This window comes from Rhopalosiphum padi, chromosome 3, assembly GCF_020882245.1.
Source record: "Rhopalosiphum padi isolate XX-2018 chromosome 3, ASM2088224v1, whole genome shotgun sequence".
Classification (NCBI taxonomy): Eukaryota; Metazoa; Arthropoda; class Insecta; order Hemiptera; family Aphididae; genus Rhopalosiphum; species Rhopalosiphum padi.
In genome coordinates, this window is record NC_083599.1 from 10,045,078 (window position 1) to 10,066,829 (window position 21,752).

At 26.0% G+C, this 21,752-nt stretch overlaps 2 protein-coding genes across 3 annotated transcripts; one reads left to right on the plus strand and one right to left on the minus strand.

Moving 5' to 3' along the window:
• The first annotated feature begins 7,698 nt into the window (after positions 1-7,698).
• Positions 7,699-15,063, plus strand: LOC132924403 (inosine-5'-monophosphate dehydrogenase). Its single transcript, XM_060988695.1, has 10 exons — positions 7,699-7,930; positions 10,100-10,148; positions 11,155-11,256; positions 12,896-13,024; positions 13,101-13,256; positions 13,360-13,647; positions 13,718-13,808; positions 13,867-14,106; positions 14,460-14,616; positions 14,684-15,063. Exons 1-10 carry the CDS (start codon positions 7,854-7,856, stop codon positions 14,931-14,933), a joined length of 1,539 nt encoding a protein of 512 aa, XP_060844678.1. The 5' UTR covers positions 7,699-7,853; the 3' UTR covers positions 14,934-15,063.
• On the minus strand, positions 14,869-21,456 carry LOC132924404 (uncharacterized). Of its 2 annotated transcripts, XM_060988697.1 has the most exons (10): positions 21,380-21,431; positions 21,057-21,317; positions 19,802-19,993; positions 17,488-17,674; positions 17,292-17,393; positions 17,152-17,222; positions 16,944-17,087; positions 16,494-16,812; positions 16,291-16,412; positions 14,869-15,220 (listed from the first exon to the last, which is right to left on the minus strand). In XM_060988697.1, exons 2-10 carry the CDS (start codon positions 21,233-21,235, stop codon positions 15,061-15,063), a joined length of 1,476 nt encoding a protein of 491 aa, XP_060844680.1. In that variant the 5' UTR covers positions 21,236-21,317; positions 21,380-21,431; the 3' UTR covers positions 14,869-15,060. The 2 variants fall into 2 exon arrangements, with proteins under 2 accessions (XP_060844680.1, XP_060844679.1); XM_060988696.1 differs by having other exon boundaries at positions 21,057-21,456.
• Between the last annotated feature and the right edge of the window lie 296 nt (positions 21,457-21,752).

The window sequence follows — 21,752 nt, forward strand, 5'->3', positions numbered from 1 at the left end:
TTACCTTTAATTATAAGAATTATAGAACTTGTTGAGAGCTACAAAAATAAATCGGTATTATTAATATAGTTACCAAAGGAGTATTGACCCAAAGTATTATAATAAATTCTCAAAATCCGATGCGTAGGAAGATTTGGCCAAAAAAATGAAATCAAAACCAGATAAATATAACAAAAAAAATCATCCTTCATGCATCATTTCGACGAGAAATGGTGAAGATAAAACATAGTCAGAGAAGTGATAACTGGCTCAGGTAATTATAATTAATTTTTATAAATATTAAATACAATATTATTAGCCTGTAGTCTTGCTAAGTACTAGATTACTATTTACATTTTGTTTCTAAAATATTCTTTTATACCTAACGGTTGTAACTTATAAATTAGCTTTCGTTAAATAAGCAGATAATAGAACCTACGCCTACCTATCTATTTGCAAATTATATATAAATATTTCAATATTATTCTAGAATTCTAAAAACAGATTTGTATTTATCGTCAAGTCTACTTGAGAATGACTTTACCACATTTTTGACATTAACCCCCAGAATCCTAAAAATATTATATTAAAAAAATGGCATATTTCAATTTTCGGAGAAGCTAAAATCAAAAATATGAGAAAGTTAATCTTAAGAAGACTTCTTATCGCTTTATTTATTTCAATCGGTACGTTTGAAAATAACACGTTCTATAAAGTCTATAATCCTATATTGCTCATGATGATGTTATTATGTTTTTTAAGTTTTTTTGCCATTAGACAAAAACAGAAAATCACCGCTTCCAATCTTCCAATCTAAGTAATAGCTTCTTAAAATTTAGAAAGAGGATACCCAAATGGCCAAGTGTTTGTTTCAATTGCTTAAGTGGCCGCTACACCAGCATTTGTTTTCTCTGTCTATCTCTCACATAATATAAAGAACAAAGATATTCCGTATTTCCATGATTACGACTCTGGTTCAGTTTAGGGCAAAAGTACCCATTATATATTTTATAAAGAAGAGTATTTCCTGTGCATTGACCGGATAGATTTTTAATATTTACAATTTTGAATAAACTATTAATGGTTAAAAATAATCGCAATTATTTTAAATTAAAACATGCTTATATTTAAAAAAATATAATAATTACATAAAAAATTATTTGTGCATGGAAAACTATAAATGGTTAGCATTTCGAGTGCATAAAATATTATACATGCTATTTCTACAATTATAATTTACAATATTATTTTGATATTTTCAAAAAAAATTATTTTCTTAGTGTTAGGTACTACTGGGTGCCTGCAGGCAGTGGCGTAAACTGAGTGGTGCAAAGGTATGTTTTAGCACCACCAGAAAATTAATGAAATATATAATAATAGGTATATAAACAGATACAAAATTGTAATTTTCATGTATGTATTAAGCATTATCAATTAAATTATAATTCTATCTATATTATATTCTAAAAAAGTAAAATCAAAAATATGGCAATAATTCAGTACCTGACAAATTAGAATCAAAATAGAATAGGTACATAAAACAAAATTAAATTCAAAAAGGTTTCTGGTAATTTTAGAGACATTAAAAATATTCCGAACAATACCTACTAATACAGCAGGTTGCGAAAGATCTTTTTCTTGTCTAAAGAGGTTAAAAACTTACCTTATATTTTATAACGACTATGAGACAAGAAAGGCTTAGTAGTTTAGAAGTTTAGCTATACTTTGCAGCTCAAAAAAAAGAATAATATTAATTTGGACCAAGTACCTAATTGATGAATTCGATTCGGGATCTGTGGAAAGAGGACGTCGTCTAAACTTAAAATAAATAAAAAAACATTTTTGACTGTTTTTTTTATTAATACAGTAAAATCCCGTTATAACGAACTCCAGGGGACCGAATTTTTTTTCGTTATAACGGAAATTTCGTTGTAACGAAAATTCGAATAAGCTCTTTATAAGCCCTGCTTTTCGGCAGGGGACTTCTATGACTTTCGTTATAACAGGATTTTTCGTTGTATTGGTATTCGATGTAACGGGAATTTATTGTATTACATATAATAATAAAGGTTTTACTGCTAAAATAATTCAAAATGTATTTCTTATTTAAAGAAATATATTATGGGAAAATATATTATAGTTTATAAGGAAGGATTTTACTTAGGAAGTTGGATTATTGGTGTGTAAATAATTATAAATAATTATAAGTTGAGAATATGCCACTGCACCACCAGAATTTGGACCCAATTTACGCCACTGCCTGCAGGGTAGCTATTCTGCTCAAAATTTCAAGACATGTATATTATTTATTTTTGTTTTCACTCATGTATATATGCTTATTGTAACTTTTAAATTTTAATTACAAATTGTATATTATATGTTTATATTCTAATAAATGTTAAAATATTTTTATTTTATTTTTTGGTAGTGTTAGTATTAATAATTTTGAGTAAGCTAAAGCTCCCTCCAATTTACTTCTAGTTTACCACTACCGCCTCCCATCCATCAACCAGTACTTCTCTCAAAGGAAATGAGTGATGAAAAATAAAAAAACCGTATCATTAAAATCAATACGGACATTCATGTCACTCCACTCAAAATCTAAAGTAATATTGTATGATATATATTATGCTAATTACGTGGAAATTTCGTGTCTTATCACAATCACCAAATTATATTTTATAGTATTACTCATATACTTGTTAAAAATATAATTAATCTGCTCACAATATATATATATATATATATAACATATTATATTCACATATCGCATTATTCGTATTTAATGTTCAACAATAATTTTAATATGAACACGTGCTGATGGATGTGATAATCGTTTTCGTCGTAAAAATTCAATATATAATAGCAGTTCCAAAGCCTAACCGTTATTTATAACATTATAATTACATTCAATGAATTATAGAATCTATAGTGATTAAGACAAGTATTGAAGTATAATTTATAAGGTTGACAATAAACACTGGTATAAGTTATAATAAGACTATTATATAAAACTATAGATTTTTTCCATACTCCACATCAATATGCCAATATACTATTATTCTATAACTAATTATTTAATTTTTTTTTTTATTCAATTTGTCCATTTCTCTTGACATTTTTTATATATATTTCTTTATTTTTTGACTTAAGGTTTTGTTTTCTTTCCGCATTTCCTAATTTCACATAATATTTATAAATTTGAACTTTATTTAAAACATTTAAAACCAAGTAAATCTATAGTTGGAACAAAGCAAAAATTTCGCAATATATAGAAAATATAGATACCTACTTAATTAAGAATAGTATTATAGTAGGAATTTTCACGCAGCATCAGACTTTGTCTTGTCCTTTGACAAAATCGATTTTCTTATTTTGTTTATAATTCAAAAACGAACCCGCATAGCCGCATAAGTGATACATTTTCATATATAATCATATAGCTTATACATTTTTCATCAATAGTTTAAATTAATATTTTCTAAACATTAAACATATGATATGTTTTTAAAAATATATTTATATGTTTATAGACTGACATTTTAATTTCTTTTCCTTGAATGAAGATCAAAAAATAATAGGTATAATTTGAAAATGTAATACAATGATAACATTACATATTATTATATTAATATATTGTAAGTTTTTATTATTGGAATTAAAATAAAACTTAGCATGAAGCCATATAAATCTCTCAAGAACGATCGATTTAAACAATATTATAGATATGCATAAATAAAAATAATATTATAATAGGTAATAACGTCATAACGATTTTTGTTATTATTTTATTACTCAAAAACAACAAAAGATAAAAAAAAAATCTGCTTTTATCGTCACTAACAATCTTGAAAATTTTAAATTCCAATAATAATTAATAATGGCTTAAAATTAGTTTAAATATTTAGAAAATATCATTGTGTATATCGACGGAGGCGTGATATTTTTGTGTCTATGAAGCAACTAAAGATATTTAAAATATTAAATAAGTACCCACTCATTATATTGTTACTGTGTTAATACTTAATATTATGGAATGTTAACCCCGTATAAGATATAACTATACAATGTATAAAAGTATATACATATTAATTATTTGTAAATTATTAAGAGGACGTTATACCCGCATGTGTTGTCTCTCTCTTACTAATGTAGATCATACCAAATTTGCGTTCAGCAGAACAGATTTTGTGATGTTAACTTTAATACTAGAGTAAATTTACCTATAATCAAACTTAAAGGTAATGATATTATCTAGACTCTAGAGCATCTCATAGGCTTTTATTGATATTTTAATCTTTAAACGAATTACGAGCATTTTAAAATTTTAATATTTTACATAATTATAACTCACTTAAAAATTAAGATATCAATAAAAGCCTATGAGATTATAGAGTTTACCATTTTTTTTAAATATTGTACAGATATACGCGACGGAATACACTCGACGGATACGCCTTGTATAGCTAGTCCGTCGGAAAACGCTGCGGAATACGCCGTGTATAGCCGAGGCCTAAATTTACTCTAATATTAAAGCTAACATCACAAAATCTGTCTGCTGAACGCAAATTTGCTATAGTCTACATTAGTAAAAGAGAGACAACACATGCGGGTATAACGTGCTCTTATAAAGTTATAAGAGGACACTATATACCCGCATCTGTTGTCTCCACCTTAGAAATGTGAAACATAGAAAAAACTATTTTGATTTTAACCAAAACATTTTCAGTTTTTTTATAAACAATTTTATTGTGTAATATAATTATAAAAAATAAATGTATATGCCTATAAAGTATAAATAATAAAAAACTAAAAAAGAATTAAACAATTTTGAAAATTTTATCATAATGAAAAATAAAAATTATAAGATAATAAACATTCGGTGAAAATTTCAAGTATCTATATGCACTGTTATTTTTTTAATACAACAAAATTATTTTACTGTAAGTGAATATTCTTTGCCGTAAAAATTTGAATTTGAAATGTTTATAAAAAATTTTGATTACCGGTTTTTTTTATATAAGTTGAAAAACTCATACAGAAAATTGTAATATAATTGAAAATATTATAGGTATAAAAAAAAAAAAGTTAAATTTTAAACTAAAATATAATTTTTAGATTTTTAATATCTTACATTTATATACTTATAATAAAACGTTATAAGCACAAATAGATTTTCGATATTTTTTATAATTGAAAAATTAAAAACTTACGAGATGCTTTTTATTAAATTTGTAAGTATTTATATTCAGCGATTAATTTTTAATAATTATTTACATAGATAAAACTAAAAAAATCTCTCATTCCCATAAATAGCTCAAAAAAAGTCGAAATATTTTGTAAATGTTATCATAAATATAAAATAATGGTATAAGTAGTATAAAAATATTATATAATTTTTATTACTTCGATGAATTTTGTATACATTTATTATAGTACATTTTTTAAGTTTAAAAAAATAAATTATGACTATATACGTATACTGACGATATTTATTATTTGGGGTATGAAAAACTTACTTATGAGTGGCACTACATTAAATTTTCAAGCAATCAAAAACTAATATTTTATGTATTAATCAAATAAAGATTTCAAATATTCAAATTGTGAATAAATATATTGGCCAAAATATTTTGAAATTTATTTCAAGCTTATAAAATTTTAATATAAATATTTGGTAAAAAGTCTCAATCAGTTGTTCATTTTAAATTACAACAAAAAAATAAAATTTTGTTGAATAAATATATTATAGCTATAGGTAGCTATATATATACACACTAGACAGGTAGTATATTATATAATACTTATACAGTTATACGCAACTAACTCTAATACGATTTTTTGTTATTTTACATTTTCTACTCTTAAATATCAAAAAACCTTTATTCGTGGATTTTGTCAACTAAATTTAAATAGTTTACAAAAACGTAGATTATAAAATATGTTCTGCGTTGTCTTTTGACCTTATTAGTTAACTATATTAATGTATTCAAATTTAAAATAATTATACAAAGATTAACACATTTTATTAACGAAAGTTTAATTATTTAAGATAAATTTAAATTAGCATGTATTAGTATCATTATATCAATTTCATCATATTTAATAAATAAAACATTAGTATCTGCAGTTTATTAGCAGCGGCTAATAATCGTAAGTAAATAGATAATATAATAGTAGTGATAGATTATTTTTAAAATTCTAAACACAAAACTTCTGTCACAAGTAGTGGGTAGTAGGTATCTATTATTTTAAACTGAGTTGGAAAAATAACAATTAATTGTAAGAAAGCAAAGCATATCTATTAAATAAAAAAAACTTTAATTAAAAAATTATCGCAATACTCCATTATTCATGTACATATACAAACAGTGTTCGATGTGGGGGGAATACGGAGGGATGATATCCCTTAACTTTTTAAAATTATATTTTTCATCCCTCAACTTATTTTGTCTAGAACAATAACGCATCTCTACTAAGATTTTTTTAATGAAATAGGTATAATATTACCCATTTAATATGTTTAAAATTATTTCATTTAAAATTTAAATTATAGTATTGTACTAGGATTATATTTTTATTTAAGAGAAAATGTTTAATTTTTAAGGTGAAATTGTGAAAATAATTGTTTTTCGACACATGTCGGTTCGGCTTATTGTGTTGATTAGTATAGGTCGTTTCGTAATCATAATATTATCTATGGCCTTGTTTAGATTTTAGAGCCAATAATATAATATAATTAATTAATTCTAAATTTCTAACCAAAACCGATCGGTGTTTAAAATGTAAAAATAAAATGTTTTTACAGATCAAAATAAAATAAAATATCTCAGAACAATAACGAAATTAATGATAATATAAGTAGGAACTATGAATTAAGATAATTAATTCATGGTATGGACGTACATGTTAAAATATCTAAATGTAATTTTTGACAAAATGTTTTGTTGATAACTGATAAGTGGATGTGTATGGTATATCATGACGTGTGAGCCGATCAATTGCTAAATTTGAAAAAAAAATATGTTAAACAAAGTGTAAAGAATGTACAGATGAAATGAGGAAATCTGAATCGCTATATAGGCATCCCTCCACTTATTAATATTGAGCCATTTCGTCTACTGCGTATATATTATTATATGTATTTTATATGAAAGTATTTCATTTGCGGTAAAGCAGTATTTAGTATTTACATTACACTCAAATCATTTTTAACAATATGTTTGTGTGGCATAATATATACATAATATCGTTTCTGTGAGAGGACCAAAGAAATAATGATGGATATTATAATAATACTTATATAATATAAAATGCATTACGATATTATTATACCGTTTACTACAATGAAACGTACGCGTACCGCAGTGGCGGCGATCACGTCATATAATGTCCATTATTAATTGGCAATATTATATTATATCGAAATTTCGTCGTCGGGTCACGGACGGTTAACGCGTCGGCGGTTCGCGGGCCGCTACGGTGGCGGACGACGGACGGGACGGCGCGGACAACACGTTTTATCCTCTTCGCCGGCCGGCGAGCTGCCACCTGCCGCCGCCGTCACCGCCAAATACAAAATACATATTATTACATTACAATATACGCGCACTCGCGATACGCGGCGTTTTGCGGTTGTGACGTAGGTACGCGGTGCGCCACCGGCTGTCTCACTCGCTCCGTCACCGCCGCCGCACCGCCGCGCGACCGTCGACCCGTCACCGCCGCACGCAACACAATCGACTACGTCGCTACGCCGCCGCCGCCGACACTTCTCGTCGACGTACGCCGTTCGTTGCACGTGGTTCGCACACGACGCGGTTACCGGCTTTTTCATTCCGTCACTCCACTACCGTGAGCGCAGACCCATCACCATGCCCATCGTAACGAACGTCGTAGACGGCCTGTCGGCCCAAGAGCTGTTCAACACCGGCGAAGGCCTCACTTACAAGTACGTACTATTTCGTCGGATAATAATTATCGTCCAGCGGGCATGTGGGTGGTGGGCGGGCGAGGGGGTTGATTTCGCCATCCATTATCCGGTTATTAGCCCTCGTCGCGTCGAGACACGATATAACATTATATCATGTGCATTGGCCACGTTTTACGTTTATCGTGAGCACCGCATCTATACGGTGGTGTACAATAACGCCGGTCGGATAAGACGCATTACGGCCGAGAAACTAACTAGGGGGGTGGCTGTCGCGACGTTGACAGACATCCCCTGGAACGCCCACGGAAACGTTTAAATGTCGAGCCCTCTCGTGACGGTTAAACGTTTTTAGCGAGCCCCGTCACTCCGAATGCACTGGTAATGTTTTGCACACGCACTCGGGTCGGCTCTATCTCGTAGTGAGTGGATTAAGCGCTCAAAACAATCGTTATTTTATAGAGTTCCCCTGTGTCCCCGTTGTCGAGGGATTATGCGGAAACGCTCGATTGTAATATTCCGACATATCGTTTTCTACGAAATAGTTTAGTGGGCATTGAAGTGTACAACGGTAATTATTTACTGTTAGAAATAATATGACGATTCGCCTAAATGATGACAAATTGAACTTGTGATAAATATTGAAACAAAATGCATTTATTATAATGTCCATCAAACAAGTTGTAAAAACCCAAGATTTAGGTATGAAATTGAGTAATATCATATTAATTTTATAAAAACACATCAATTAATTATTCACAAAAATAGGTATCTCAAAAAGGTTGTTTTTTCTTTAAAATATAATATGTATATCACTGGTTTTACTAACATAAATACAGTATTCACTTTGAGGTGTGTAAAATATTATTATATTATTATAACTATTATTCACTTAATGAGCTTAATCACTTACTAAATAGGCACTTCCAACAACAATTTTAATCTACATTGTAGTCGACGAATCAATGTATAGATGTATTAGGTATTTTTGCCTTATAATATCATTCGATTAAAAGTTGAGTACCTACTTTTGTTAATTTATTGTCTTTTGTTACTCTGTCAATAAAACTACAACAGTGTTCAATAAAATGTAGTAAATGTTAATTAGGATTGTTAAATAATATTTTATGACAATTTAACTGATCAAAATTGTATTACCTTACCTATACTTATTTAGCTAATAGGCTATTGACAAAAATTATCATTATGTTGTTCATTAATTTATAGGGATAATTTTGTTCAGCAGTGTAGTTATGAATTTTGTCTATTGTATTGGAAAAATAATTTAAATAAATTAGTTCTATAGCAAAATCCAGTAATATGATAAATGAGGAAGGTTTCAATAACAGCTCAGCAATTCTTTTAATTCTTTATGTAACATGAAATACGATACAACTATGATGTTATAGGTCATCTCTTTAACCTACTCAGTTATGAAAAATGAATACCTACATATTTTGTTGAAAAGATAGATACATGCTTTAAAAATAACACTTTTACTACCTTGTAAGATATTTATTTTTTAATTAAACATTTTTAAAAATAATAATCTAATTTGGGTTTATAGTACATAATTAATGTCTTGCAATTATATACTTCATTTTTTATGCCAAATGATGTCTACAAATATTTATTCTATTAAAATCAAATTCTAAAATTATTTTAAATCTATTAAAAATAGGAAAAATATTTTTATCATGTATAAATACCTAACTATATTATTTCCCTGATAATTTATTTTAATAACACCATTAAATTGTATATTTATCAATTGGTGTTGCTCTGTGGTATTAGTTTGTTGTATACATTTAGTAACTGTACCTAATTAATTAATTAAAATATTTTAACATTTGATTAAATCAAATAGCTTAATGTTATCATTTTTTTATGTTTACACATACTTAATCATTAATTTAAATTAATTGTAAAAATGTCATTTATTATAATTAAAGTGTTATCAATAAAACACTTAAAATAATACTTTTAAGTATTTTATATGTGAACCTAAACAATGGACTAAAAATGACAACTATTGGTTATTATTTAAATTGTTGTGTAGGAATAAAAATCTAACTGTAATGTATCGATAATTAACTATCTAAAGTTGCACAATTACATAATCAATAATACCTATGGTTATCTTTTTAATTAGATATACTATTTTAATATTTTGATTGTTTTATGTTTCAGTGACTTCATATTATTGCCTGGATTTATTGATTTTGTAGCAGGAGATGTTGTAAGTCTTCATTTATTTTCTACCATATTATAAAATAATTACCTAACGCCATTGCTTATTAAAGTAAAATACACCCACCTATTAATGTCTAGTATAAATATGTAATATTAAGAAGAAGCCAAAGAATTTTTATTCTAAAGGGCATATAACAATATAAGTGTTAAACTCGTCATTACTCGTAACCAGAACTGAATGTTATAGCATTAAACAATTTTTTATAGCCTTAAAACCAATAAAATATGACAAGTTAAATTATTTTCAATGTATTTAGGTATTTACTTAAAAAAGTTATCCTAAACATTATTTTAAATTTAAATATGTATCTAACTAAAAAAAAAAAAAAAAAAACTTATATTTAGAGGACTCATTTTTTTTCATGATGTGTTAAATCCAAAATTTTATGTTAAGATGACAATAGATATTTCATTTTTTTTTTTAATATTATTAAAAAAAAATCTTTTACAACTTATGCTGGGTAGTATAAACAAATGAATAAATATTAATGAATCAACAGTAGGTGAGTTAGTGATAATCCATTAAACATAGTTAAGTTTTTCATTATTAAATAAATCAGTTTATGAACATTGGCATATCATTAAGATAAATGGTATTTAAATTTAAAATTTAAAATATCATAAATAACCATCATAAAAAAAAATTATTATTGGCGATTTACATAGTTCCTTAAGATACTTGATTAAAAAAAAAAAGTTCAGATTATTTATTAATTTATAAACCTTTTCAAAACACCCTATTTAAATATTTTTCATTGTTTTGATAATAACTAAGAATTTTCATAATTCTTATTAATTTGTATTGAATATAATAACATTTGATATTTTGATAAATTATTTAATGTTTTTCACATGAATAATAAAAAAATGACAACATATTATTATTATATTAAGTTTAAATAGAAAAATGCTGAATTAATACTGTGATTCAGTGTCTAACATTACATATCATTTAAACTAGAGGTAAATCTAAATATTGTTTGTTATTCTAGGACTTGTCTTCACCTCTAACAAAAAATATTACTCTTCAAGCACCATTAGTATCATCACCTATGGATACTGTAACTGAATCAGAAATGGCTACAGCAATGGCAGTAAGTCGAGTTCTATTGCATTATAATTATTAGCATTTATTATTATCTTATTCATAATTTATGATTATATATATATATATATATATATATATTGTCTTATCTTATCTTATCTCTGTTAATGTTAAATATATTTTCTTTCTAGAACTAAAAAAGGCCAATTTAATTATTTTTTGAACTTTGGTCTAAAATTTAAAAATATAATTGTCTCTTATACCTATTAATTATATAACTTTATTTTTAAAATATTTATCACCATTGATTGCAGAAAAAATAATTTATTAAATAAAGATAACATACAGTTTTTTATATTAATTAAGATAGTGAAGAAAAAACTGATAATTGTTTACCATTAAAAAATTATATCATCTTAAATGAAACCTACTTTGATCTGATAACTGGTATATAAAGTTCTCAATGTAATAAAACATCAAAAATGCACAAAGAGGAAATTTAATGATATAACTAAACAGTGGCATAGCCAGAAATCTCCCAAGGGAAGGGGTCTAACAGATATAATAAATATGTATATTATACTATTTTAAGTATGTACAATTTAAGTATTGTCTATTATTTTGACCATTCTTGTCTTGCATTCTCCTAGCAGGACTTGTTATGAAAACTTGTGTTATTTTTCCTACAATTACATTTTCTTCCTTATTTAAATTGGTTTAAGTCAAGCCATTTAGCCTTTCTAGAGATATTGTTGATCTGAGCCCTAAGGTAGGTTTTTATTCATTCAAGAGTAGAAAATATGCATTCTACAGTTGTAGAAGTAATGGGTAATGTGAAGAACAGCTCTAAAAGTGTTTTAATATTTAGTAAAAGATTTTTGCAGTGTTGCATTGATTCGTTGCAGTTTGTGGTACATTTTCTAAGTTCTTGCATTGATTTCTCCACATGTATAGTTCAGTATTTTAGTTGAATATTGCATGAGAAAGATCATTTTCGTATGTAGATGTAGTCAATAAAATTGAATCATTATATAAATGCAATTTGCTTGGAATTAAGCCTTGAGGTGGTAATACTTATTTTAACTTTTCATCAAACCACGAATGTAACTAGGATATTAAATTATCGAGAAATGGTATATATATATATAGATACTTTAAATTATTCTTCTGGATTATCGGAACTAACATAACATATATCTGTCTATTACGTATATGAGGCATTTTGAGGTCAACATTTACATAATAGAAACTAATTTTGAAACATTTTCCATAAATTTTTTGAAAGAGCTATCGGGGTCTTTTCGAATATTTTATAAGGAATTTTTTCTTGTGTTATTTTAATCATACATTATATAATATAACACGAGTTTAAGGTTAGGTATTATTGGTATTGTTATGTACAAATGTACTGCAAGGACCAAGGTTAGTTTAGGGAAGGACCTAAAGAAATCACATTATTAAATAATTTGTACAGTGAAACTTCCAATTAACGGTCACTAAAGGGACCATAATTAATGACGCTATTTAGAGGTGACAATACATGGCATAACACTTGATGGGACCAAAAAACCTAACCGTTACATAGAGGTGACCGTTAATGGAAGTTTTACTGTATTATCAATACTTTATTTCTTATAATAATTACTCATGCAATAACACAAATTATCAGTTTTATATTATTTTTTTAGCTTTGTGGTGGCATTGGTATTATTCATCACAATTGTTCACCTACCTATCAAGCAAGTGAAGTACTGAAAGTAAAAAAATACAAACACGGATTTATTCGAGACCCTGTAGTTATATCTCAAGACTTATTGGTGAACATTTTATTTTATTAAAACTTAAAAATTTTTTATAAATTCAAAAAAGTAATGAGTTATTTATCGATTTTAGGTATCTGATGTTTTTCGATTAAAAGAAGAACACGGATTTTGTGGTTTTCCTGTCACTGAAAATGGTAAATTGGGTGGTAAATTAGTTGGTATTGTTACATCTAGAGATATAGATTTTCTTGAAGGATCTGAACAATTACAACAATCAGTCAACTTGGTAATTATTTAAATTTGTTTTATAATATATTTAAAAAAAAATACTAGTTATACAATTTAGTATAAAATTTTAAAAAATATATATATTTTTTTTAATTATTCAGGTAATGACAAGAATAGAAAATATAATTTCAGCAAAATCTGGGGTAACTTTAGAACAAGCCAATAGCCTTTTAGAAAATTCCAAAAAAGGAAAATTACCCATTTTAAATGAAAATGGTGAATTAGTTGCATTAATTGCTAGAACAGATTTGAAAAAATCACGTAATTATCCTAAAGCGTCAAAAGATGAAAATAAACAACTTTTAGTTGGTGCCGCTATAGGGACACGCGAGGATGACAAAGAAAGACTTCATTTATTACATCAAGCTGGAGCTGACGTTATAGTTTTGGTAAGAATACTAATTTGAATTTTTCTATCAATGCCTGTCAAAATATATCATCATCTTTATTTATTATTAGGATTCATCACAAGGAAACTCAGTATATCAAATTGACATGATTAAATACATTAAAAAAAATCTTCCATCATTACAAGTTATTGCAGGAAATGGTAATAAATTATTCGTATAAATCTTATCATTTAACTAAGCATGATTATTATTTTTTAGTTGTTACTATGGCACAAGCAAAAGCTCTTATAGATGCTGGTGCTGATGGTCTAAGAGTTGGTATGGGTTGTGGTTCTATTTGTACAACACAAGAAGTAATGGCAGTTGGTCGAGCTCAAGGAACTGCTGTTTACAGAGTTGCTCAATATGCTTCACAGTTTGGTGTGCCTGTTATAGGTGACGGTGGAATTCAATCCATAGGTCATATAATTAAATCTCTAGCACTTGGAGCATCCACAGGTAATCTTGCCTACAATTATAATTTTATAGATAACATTAAGGATGAGAATTACAATTGAATAAAAATAAACTTAAATTTAAATAATTAAGCATTAAATGAATAATACCATTATAAAAACTATAAATAATATAATACTATAATAATATTTCCAGAAATTTCCAAAAAAATTTATATTAATTATACTAAAATAAAATAATAATTTTATATTAATTCAAGTAAATAGAAATGTCATTGTTATTTATTCAAGTTTATCTAAAATGTTTAGTTAACCTTAGTGTGACAGACTAATAACACAACTAAATCAATAATGTACCTAGGTACAATATTTAATTAATTTTTTTTTTTGTTATAGTGATGATGGGTTCTATGTTAGCCGGAACATCTGAATCGCCTGGTGAATATTTCTTTTCAGATGGTGTGAGGCTAAAGAAGTATCGTGGGATGGGAAGTTTGGAAGCAATGAATAGAAAAGATGCCAAAGGATCAGCATTAAACCGATATTTCCATAGGTAAGTTACAATAATATTTGCCCATCAAATGGTTTTATGTTTTATTTTATTGGATGTCTGTTCACAGTGAGAAAGATTCCTTGAAAGTTGCTCAAGGTGTCAGTGGAACAATTGTCGATAAAGGATCCGCTCTCAGGTTTTTACCATACATACAATGTGGTCTAAGACACAGTTGTCAAGATATTGGTACTAAATCGCTTAAAAATCTCAGAGCGATGATGTTATCGGGTGAACTTAGGTTTGAAAGACGTACACAATCTGCACAACTTGAAGGAAATGTACACAGTCTTTTTTCATATGAAAAACGATTGTTTTAGTATAAAAATGTAATATTTGTTACTTATCAACTTATTTTATACTTAAGTAAATACAAAACTATATCAAATTTTTACTTAACCTATCATATTGTTTTCCAATGAAATAAAAAATAATAAAATTTTCTCATTACACTGTGTTTAAATATTTGAAAATTAAATCATTAACTGTGTCACTGTACATTTTTAAGTCTTGTTGTAAAGTGGCAAGTTGGTTACACTCATCTCTGCTATAATGATATTTACTCTTCCATTGTTGTACCATTTTTGATAATTTTTCAATTTCATTACTAAAAAAAAAAAAAAAAAAAAAAAAAAATTAATAAGTTAATTGATTATATTACTGATAATTTTTATTATTAGTTTACCACATAAGTAGATTATTTATTTTTTTCATACTTTAAAAAGTATAATTCTATTAACAAATCTTAAAAAGTAAGAAAACTGCTAATATAGTATAAATGGTTATTACTTTATTGGTGAAATTCCTTTATTTAATGATCGGAATATAAAACAGTTGAAAAATGTAAAACGAGCATTAGGATAGATAATTGAGGTGTTTCTTATGAAAATATAATCTAAATTTGTATTAGTGATAAAATAGTCAAATCAGGTTCAAAATTTTTACAAAAGAGAAAAAATTATTGAATATTGGTAAAAATTGAAAATTAAATACAAATATTGAAAAGATTTTAGACTTGAAAGTTGAGATGAAAAATCAAGTATAACTTAAAACTTAATTTACCCTATTTTTGATAAGAAACTAGTCTAATATTTTCTGTAAAAATTGCTACATTTTTAGAGATGGGGAGAATTGGTTAAAATATAAAATGCTAGATAGCAGAGGACATAGGTTAGGACTCTAGGACATCCTAGAGGACAATAGGTATGTATCGTCAACTCTTCTTTGTTTCTAATATTGTAATTTAACAATTATACTTAGAAAAATAATATCAAGGTTTATATCATCTCTAATTAGAAAGTGTGTTAAGAGATTTGATACTGAATGTTTCTGTCTGTTGAATACACGTGGAACATAAAAATTTAAATGTATATTTTGTCAAACATACTGATTGATCCACCACTTTACAGATTAAAATTTATTTTCTTCTTAATATAATTTTTTTTTCGAAGTTAAAGCAATATAACAAAAATGTGGGAAAATCGATCACGAGTAGACTTAACAAAAAATTCAAATATCTTTTCAAAAATATTATCACTTAACTCGATCAATTGGTATACTTGGCAAAACCACATCTAAATTTTTATGTTCTACGATTGTTAGACAAAGACAGAAATGGTTGGTATCCCTTTTGTCACAGTATAATTAAATTTACTAATAAAAACTAAAAAGACTTACCTGTTGGTATAAATGCTGGAGTAATGTTTGTATTCATCAAATTTTACAAATTCACTGTCCATGGATATATAGTTGTCATGCTTTTTTGGTACTTCTGTATCGTTGTGGTTTAAAGTCCATTGCTAAACAAATAGTAAGTACATTAGAAATTAAAATAAACAATCAATAGTTTAAATAATTTATGACCATTTTGTTGAACTCACAGTTGCGAATGTAATATCATCAAAAGTTTTTTCAAGAACATTGATACAATGTAATACTAATTCACATTTTAAGTTAGCCATAGAACAGCCTGTTCTCATCAGGCACCATAACACATCACATATCATGATGTAATGTTCAATGGAATCTTGTACAAACGTTAAACGACCATTAATTTTTTCTAATTCTGAAAGTTTTTGTGTTGCGTCCGCGATCACTGTTTCTGATATACGAGATTGTATATTGTCATATTCAGTAAATTGTGACTGTTGATTAATGTCCATGAGTACTTCTGGATCTTTTATATGCTTGTCAATGTAACTAAAATACAATTTTATCATTAATGTTATAATCTTATAAAGAAATTATTTTACAATCTTTAACTATAACACAAAGGTGTAATATTAATATTTTTTTTTACCATTAACTGTTTTTAAATTATTATTAATTACTTTATTATATCTTGATTGTTCGAATTTAGATTCTCCTTATCCTCGTTAAAATAATTCTTAATATTGAGTATATTATTCACTGCCATATTTAATTTTGATATCTCATATTTTTTGTTCATTCCAGCCATCCTTAAAGCTGTACAACTACACAATGTATACTTTGATTAATTGCATAATTAAGATATACACTAAATAAATACAATTTTACCTTTGTGAGAGTTGACTTAGAGTTTGGATTTTAGTAGAAAACTTATCATTTATTAAAGAAGAAATATTTTCCTGTAAATTATAAAATTATTTGGAAATAAAATACCAAAAAATAAGTATAATAAAATTATTTTATTTTACCTCTTTAAACCATACGTCTATCATTTTAAAAATCTGTTGGCGCCATAAATCAGTCAAATTAATCAAGTTATTTGATGCTAATTTTGTTAAGCACTCATAATCCTAAACATATTAATTTTAATTTAATAATTAATATCATTACAAGTAAACAATATTAACAATTATATTATTAAGAATTATTTTTAACAACATTTACATTTGTCATACTGTTTGTAACATGATTATTAAGCTTATTAACATTAGAACCAAGTGTATCAACTTCTTCTGTAAATTTTTTCATAACTGCATCCAAATTATTTTCTGTTTTAAAACAAGATAAGTTGATAATATCCTCTTTTTGTTTAAGTAAAGAAATTTCATCATCCATTAAATGTATCTTTTTTCTAAAAATTAAAATTAATTATTAAAAATTACTTGAAACCAAATTAAATGTAAAAAAAAAATGTTATAATACAAATACATTACAAAACATAATAGGGCTATTTATATAAACAGTTTGATAACACGCTTAGAATGTGTTACCAGCCTTAAAAAAATATAATACATAAAAATATCTAATACTATTATTTTAAATATATTATATTATATATAGCCGCAGCCTATGGGTTGGGAACTGCTGGTTTAAACCTTAGTTATAACTTATAAATTATGATTATATATACTATATCTATTAAAATAATAAAAATTTAAATGTACCTTTAGTAACTCAGTTATAAAATAGTAATCTTTGAATTATTTATATTTTTCATATTAAATATATTATTTCATACAGATTACATCACAAAATATGCATAATAAATAACAACTATTTATATCAATACATTTTTAATATTTTTAACTAAAAAAATATAGAATAACTTATAGATTTAAAAGGGATTTAACTAATTTAACTATAATGTTAAATTATATTTATAATTTTATATGATTAAACTTACATATGTTAAATAAACATATAAAAATAATTAAATTTATATGTAGCTATTTTAAAATTATGATCCTACATAAGTGTATATTATTATGCTAATTGTATTAGGTAGCATTTATATATTTTCCAATACAAAATAAAGAATGAAATAATAAATATAATGTTATTTTATTATTGTTTTAATAAGTATTTAAAAAAAAATGTATTTATTAATATTATTATATACATCACTTTTTTTAAAAAGACATATAGATAGATTAAATAAATTTTAGAGATTGATTAAAAAAAATTATAGTTGAAACACTGATTATAAATATTAGTATAGTGGAATATATAATCAGAAATTTTTAAACATGATAATTAACTAAATTTAATGAAATAAATTTTCATAATTTCTGAAATTATAGTATTAATATTTATATTTAATATTTTTAATTTATAATTAAGTACACCATGTAAAATACTAAAATACTACATAATAATATACTATTGTTATAAATAATATGAGAGTATTTCAGCAGATTGTAATGCAGAGTTTATAAAAGTTTGTACAATGGCATTAACAAAAATAGTTCAAAAGTTTCAAACGAAGTTCCTCATAAATTGTTTTAAGGTTTTAACTGGGATTTAAAAAAAAATGATAGTAAATCCACAATTTAACATATACATTACAGTGACTATTCAATGATAAAGTATACTTGACAGCTTAATGCCTATTGTACAGAAAAGAGGTTATTGATTTTAGCACTTTTAGTTTGATGTTATGAATTCTGTTTTATTTTTATCTATCAAATGAAATAAAGTATAAAGTATAAAATCTTTGATTATTAACACATCAACTACAATGAAACCGCTTGTCTCCACACAGCATTAGAATACACAATTATTTTCGCAGATGCCGGTGACCTCATCAAGTTATTATGTATAGACTCTATCACCGCCATCGATCATAAATAAAACGGTTTTAAATTATTAATTTTTCTATGGCAATATAATAATATACTAAAAAAGGCGCAGTGGCATAGCAAGAATAATTACAATTTTTTTATGTACCTATTTAACATATTTTTTAAATAAAATGATTATACAAATTAGTAAAGACCATAGAGTATGAAGAAATATGTTAGGGTTGTTAGTAATACATATATCGCCAGTGGTCACAAGGCAGTTAACATGTTAATAATTTACTAGTCAATAAAAATGTTATACATAATTAAATATTTTATATAATTATATATTATAATTTTTTATTAATTTAACAGTTAATTAAGCTAATTATAAATATGATAATAAATGTAATATAGTAATAATGTAAATAATACACTGTTATGATATCTTAGAAAATTGATAATACATACTAAACACCAACATGCTGAAAAAGACACTATTTAAATCTTTACATTCACACACTTCTCTAAAACCCTAAAATAAAAGATAGAAACTTGTAGTTGTGTGTCTTATTTTAGCACAAATTTCTTAATCCATAACAACCTAATCACATCATTATTCTACATGTTAGAAGTGTACAGTTTTAACATGCAAATAAAAATAATTGTCTAACTCTAAATGACCTTATTTTACTTACTCATACAACATTCCATGCGCTTTTAAATCATTTAATTCTTGTTGAGATTTAAAAATTTTTTTTTCTAAAGTTTCAAGATCAGAAGAACATATTACTGCATCTTTAGTAGTTTCATCATAAAATTTATCAATGGCTTTTGATACTTTTTCTATAGAAGAGAAATGATCATGCTTTGAAGATATAGAAGTATATCTAAAAGAAAAAAAACATTTAAAAATATACTTGTCAATTTTACTTAATAATAAGAAGAATTTGAGACTAAAGCATTTGTTTATTTTTTTTAGCTTAACTTAAAATCTAGCAGTGTTATAGAAATAGAAGTGGTTAAAAATTGATCACTTATTTTTGTAATTTTGTAATGTATTTTACTAGTTTTTTTTTTTGTTTTTTAATATTTTCTACTTTAAAACGATCATAGGCGCAATTTCAATAATAAAACTGAGGGTGCTTAATCTCTTCATTTTCCGGGCATAGCGTTAAATAGTTACTGATTGTAATAGTATAAAAAAAATATTTGAGGGTGCTTCTTTTAAAATTGGGGGTGCTAATACCCCCTAAGTGCCCCCCTATTTGCGCCTATGAAAACGATGAAAACAATAACCATAAACAAAAAGTAATAGGTTATTGTAGAGTTAGAAAATATTACTCAGCATAGCCAAAAAATAAATCTAGTATTTTTTAATAGAATCAAAATTATGGAAATTTTTTGAGGGAAACCATATTTTATTTTTTTAGTTTGATAGAAACTATATTTTTGACATTGCTTTTTAGTCTGATATTATGTTTTTAAGTGTTTTTTTTTAAGCATATGAGTACATAGTATATTTATAATATAAACATTAAGTATTATTGTACAATATAACTGTCTGAATACTTTTATTTTACACTTATTTATACCTAACGACCTAATTCCTATAAGTACATTATCTATATAATTATGAACAACTAAAAAAAAATTCACAAGAATAATTAGCAGTCTACCTTAATTACCTATGTAACACTCATTAAGCATTAATACATTTATTTAATTATGACATCATATGTAAACGATAAATGATATAAAATATTGTATTCAAATTTTGTCAATTAACAAAATAAATATTAAATACTAACTTATTTAACATATTTATAATACTATTCAATATTTAAAAAGATACATATTATGTAATTTAAGAAGCTATAATCACAATAATAAATTCCTATGTTGAAGAAATGGGTCTATGTAATAAATTAATGATAGAATATAGGTACTTACAGTGCTAATTCCTTGGGTGTCAAACAATTTGACTGTATTGTGACACTATTGATTAAAATCGTGAAAATAGGTAATAACTCAGGAAGCTGTGCTTCATTTGCAAATAATTCTTTGGGTAAGTGTCCAACATGGTAATTAATGGACTTGAGTATGTCAAAAAAGCGTCTAGAGATTTCCATAGTTAATCTTATAATTAACCAAAAATGTTAGTCAGTCAAATTAACACTTGAATAACTTTCGATGAATTAATAATAAACAAAACTACAAAATCAATAGTAATTATTTGATATGATTAAATAATAAATTAATCAGTTTTGTATTACTGTATTAATAAAAATTGAACATTCTGAACAAGAATTTTCATTTTTCAAATTTGAATCCTCGGAAAGTCAAATGAACAAAAGAATATATTTCTTATCATAAAATACAAAATAACAGAGATAACAACTGATTTTTAGTAATTTTTAAATTTATTATTTTGGCGGGACACACAAAAAGATTTTTACCAGCCGGCGTCCGTGATAAGGACATTGGTCTGGTGTTTGTGGCTTGTTATAAATGTCGATGTCTACCAGAGTCGTGAGTCGTGACTGGGTAGAGGCGGACAAAGTTGTGCGCTGCGGAGTCGTTTCTACCCGAGTCAGTTGAGGCGAACAACCAGATGGAGGCCCTACGCAGAGTCTTATATGGCCCACC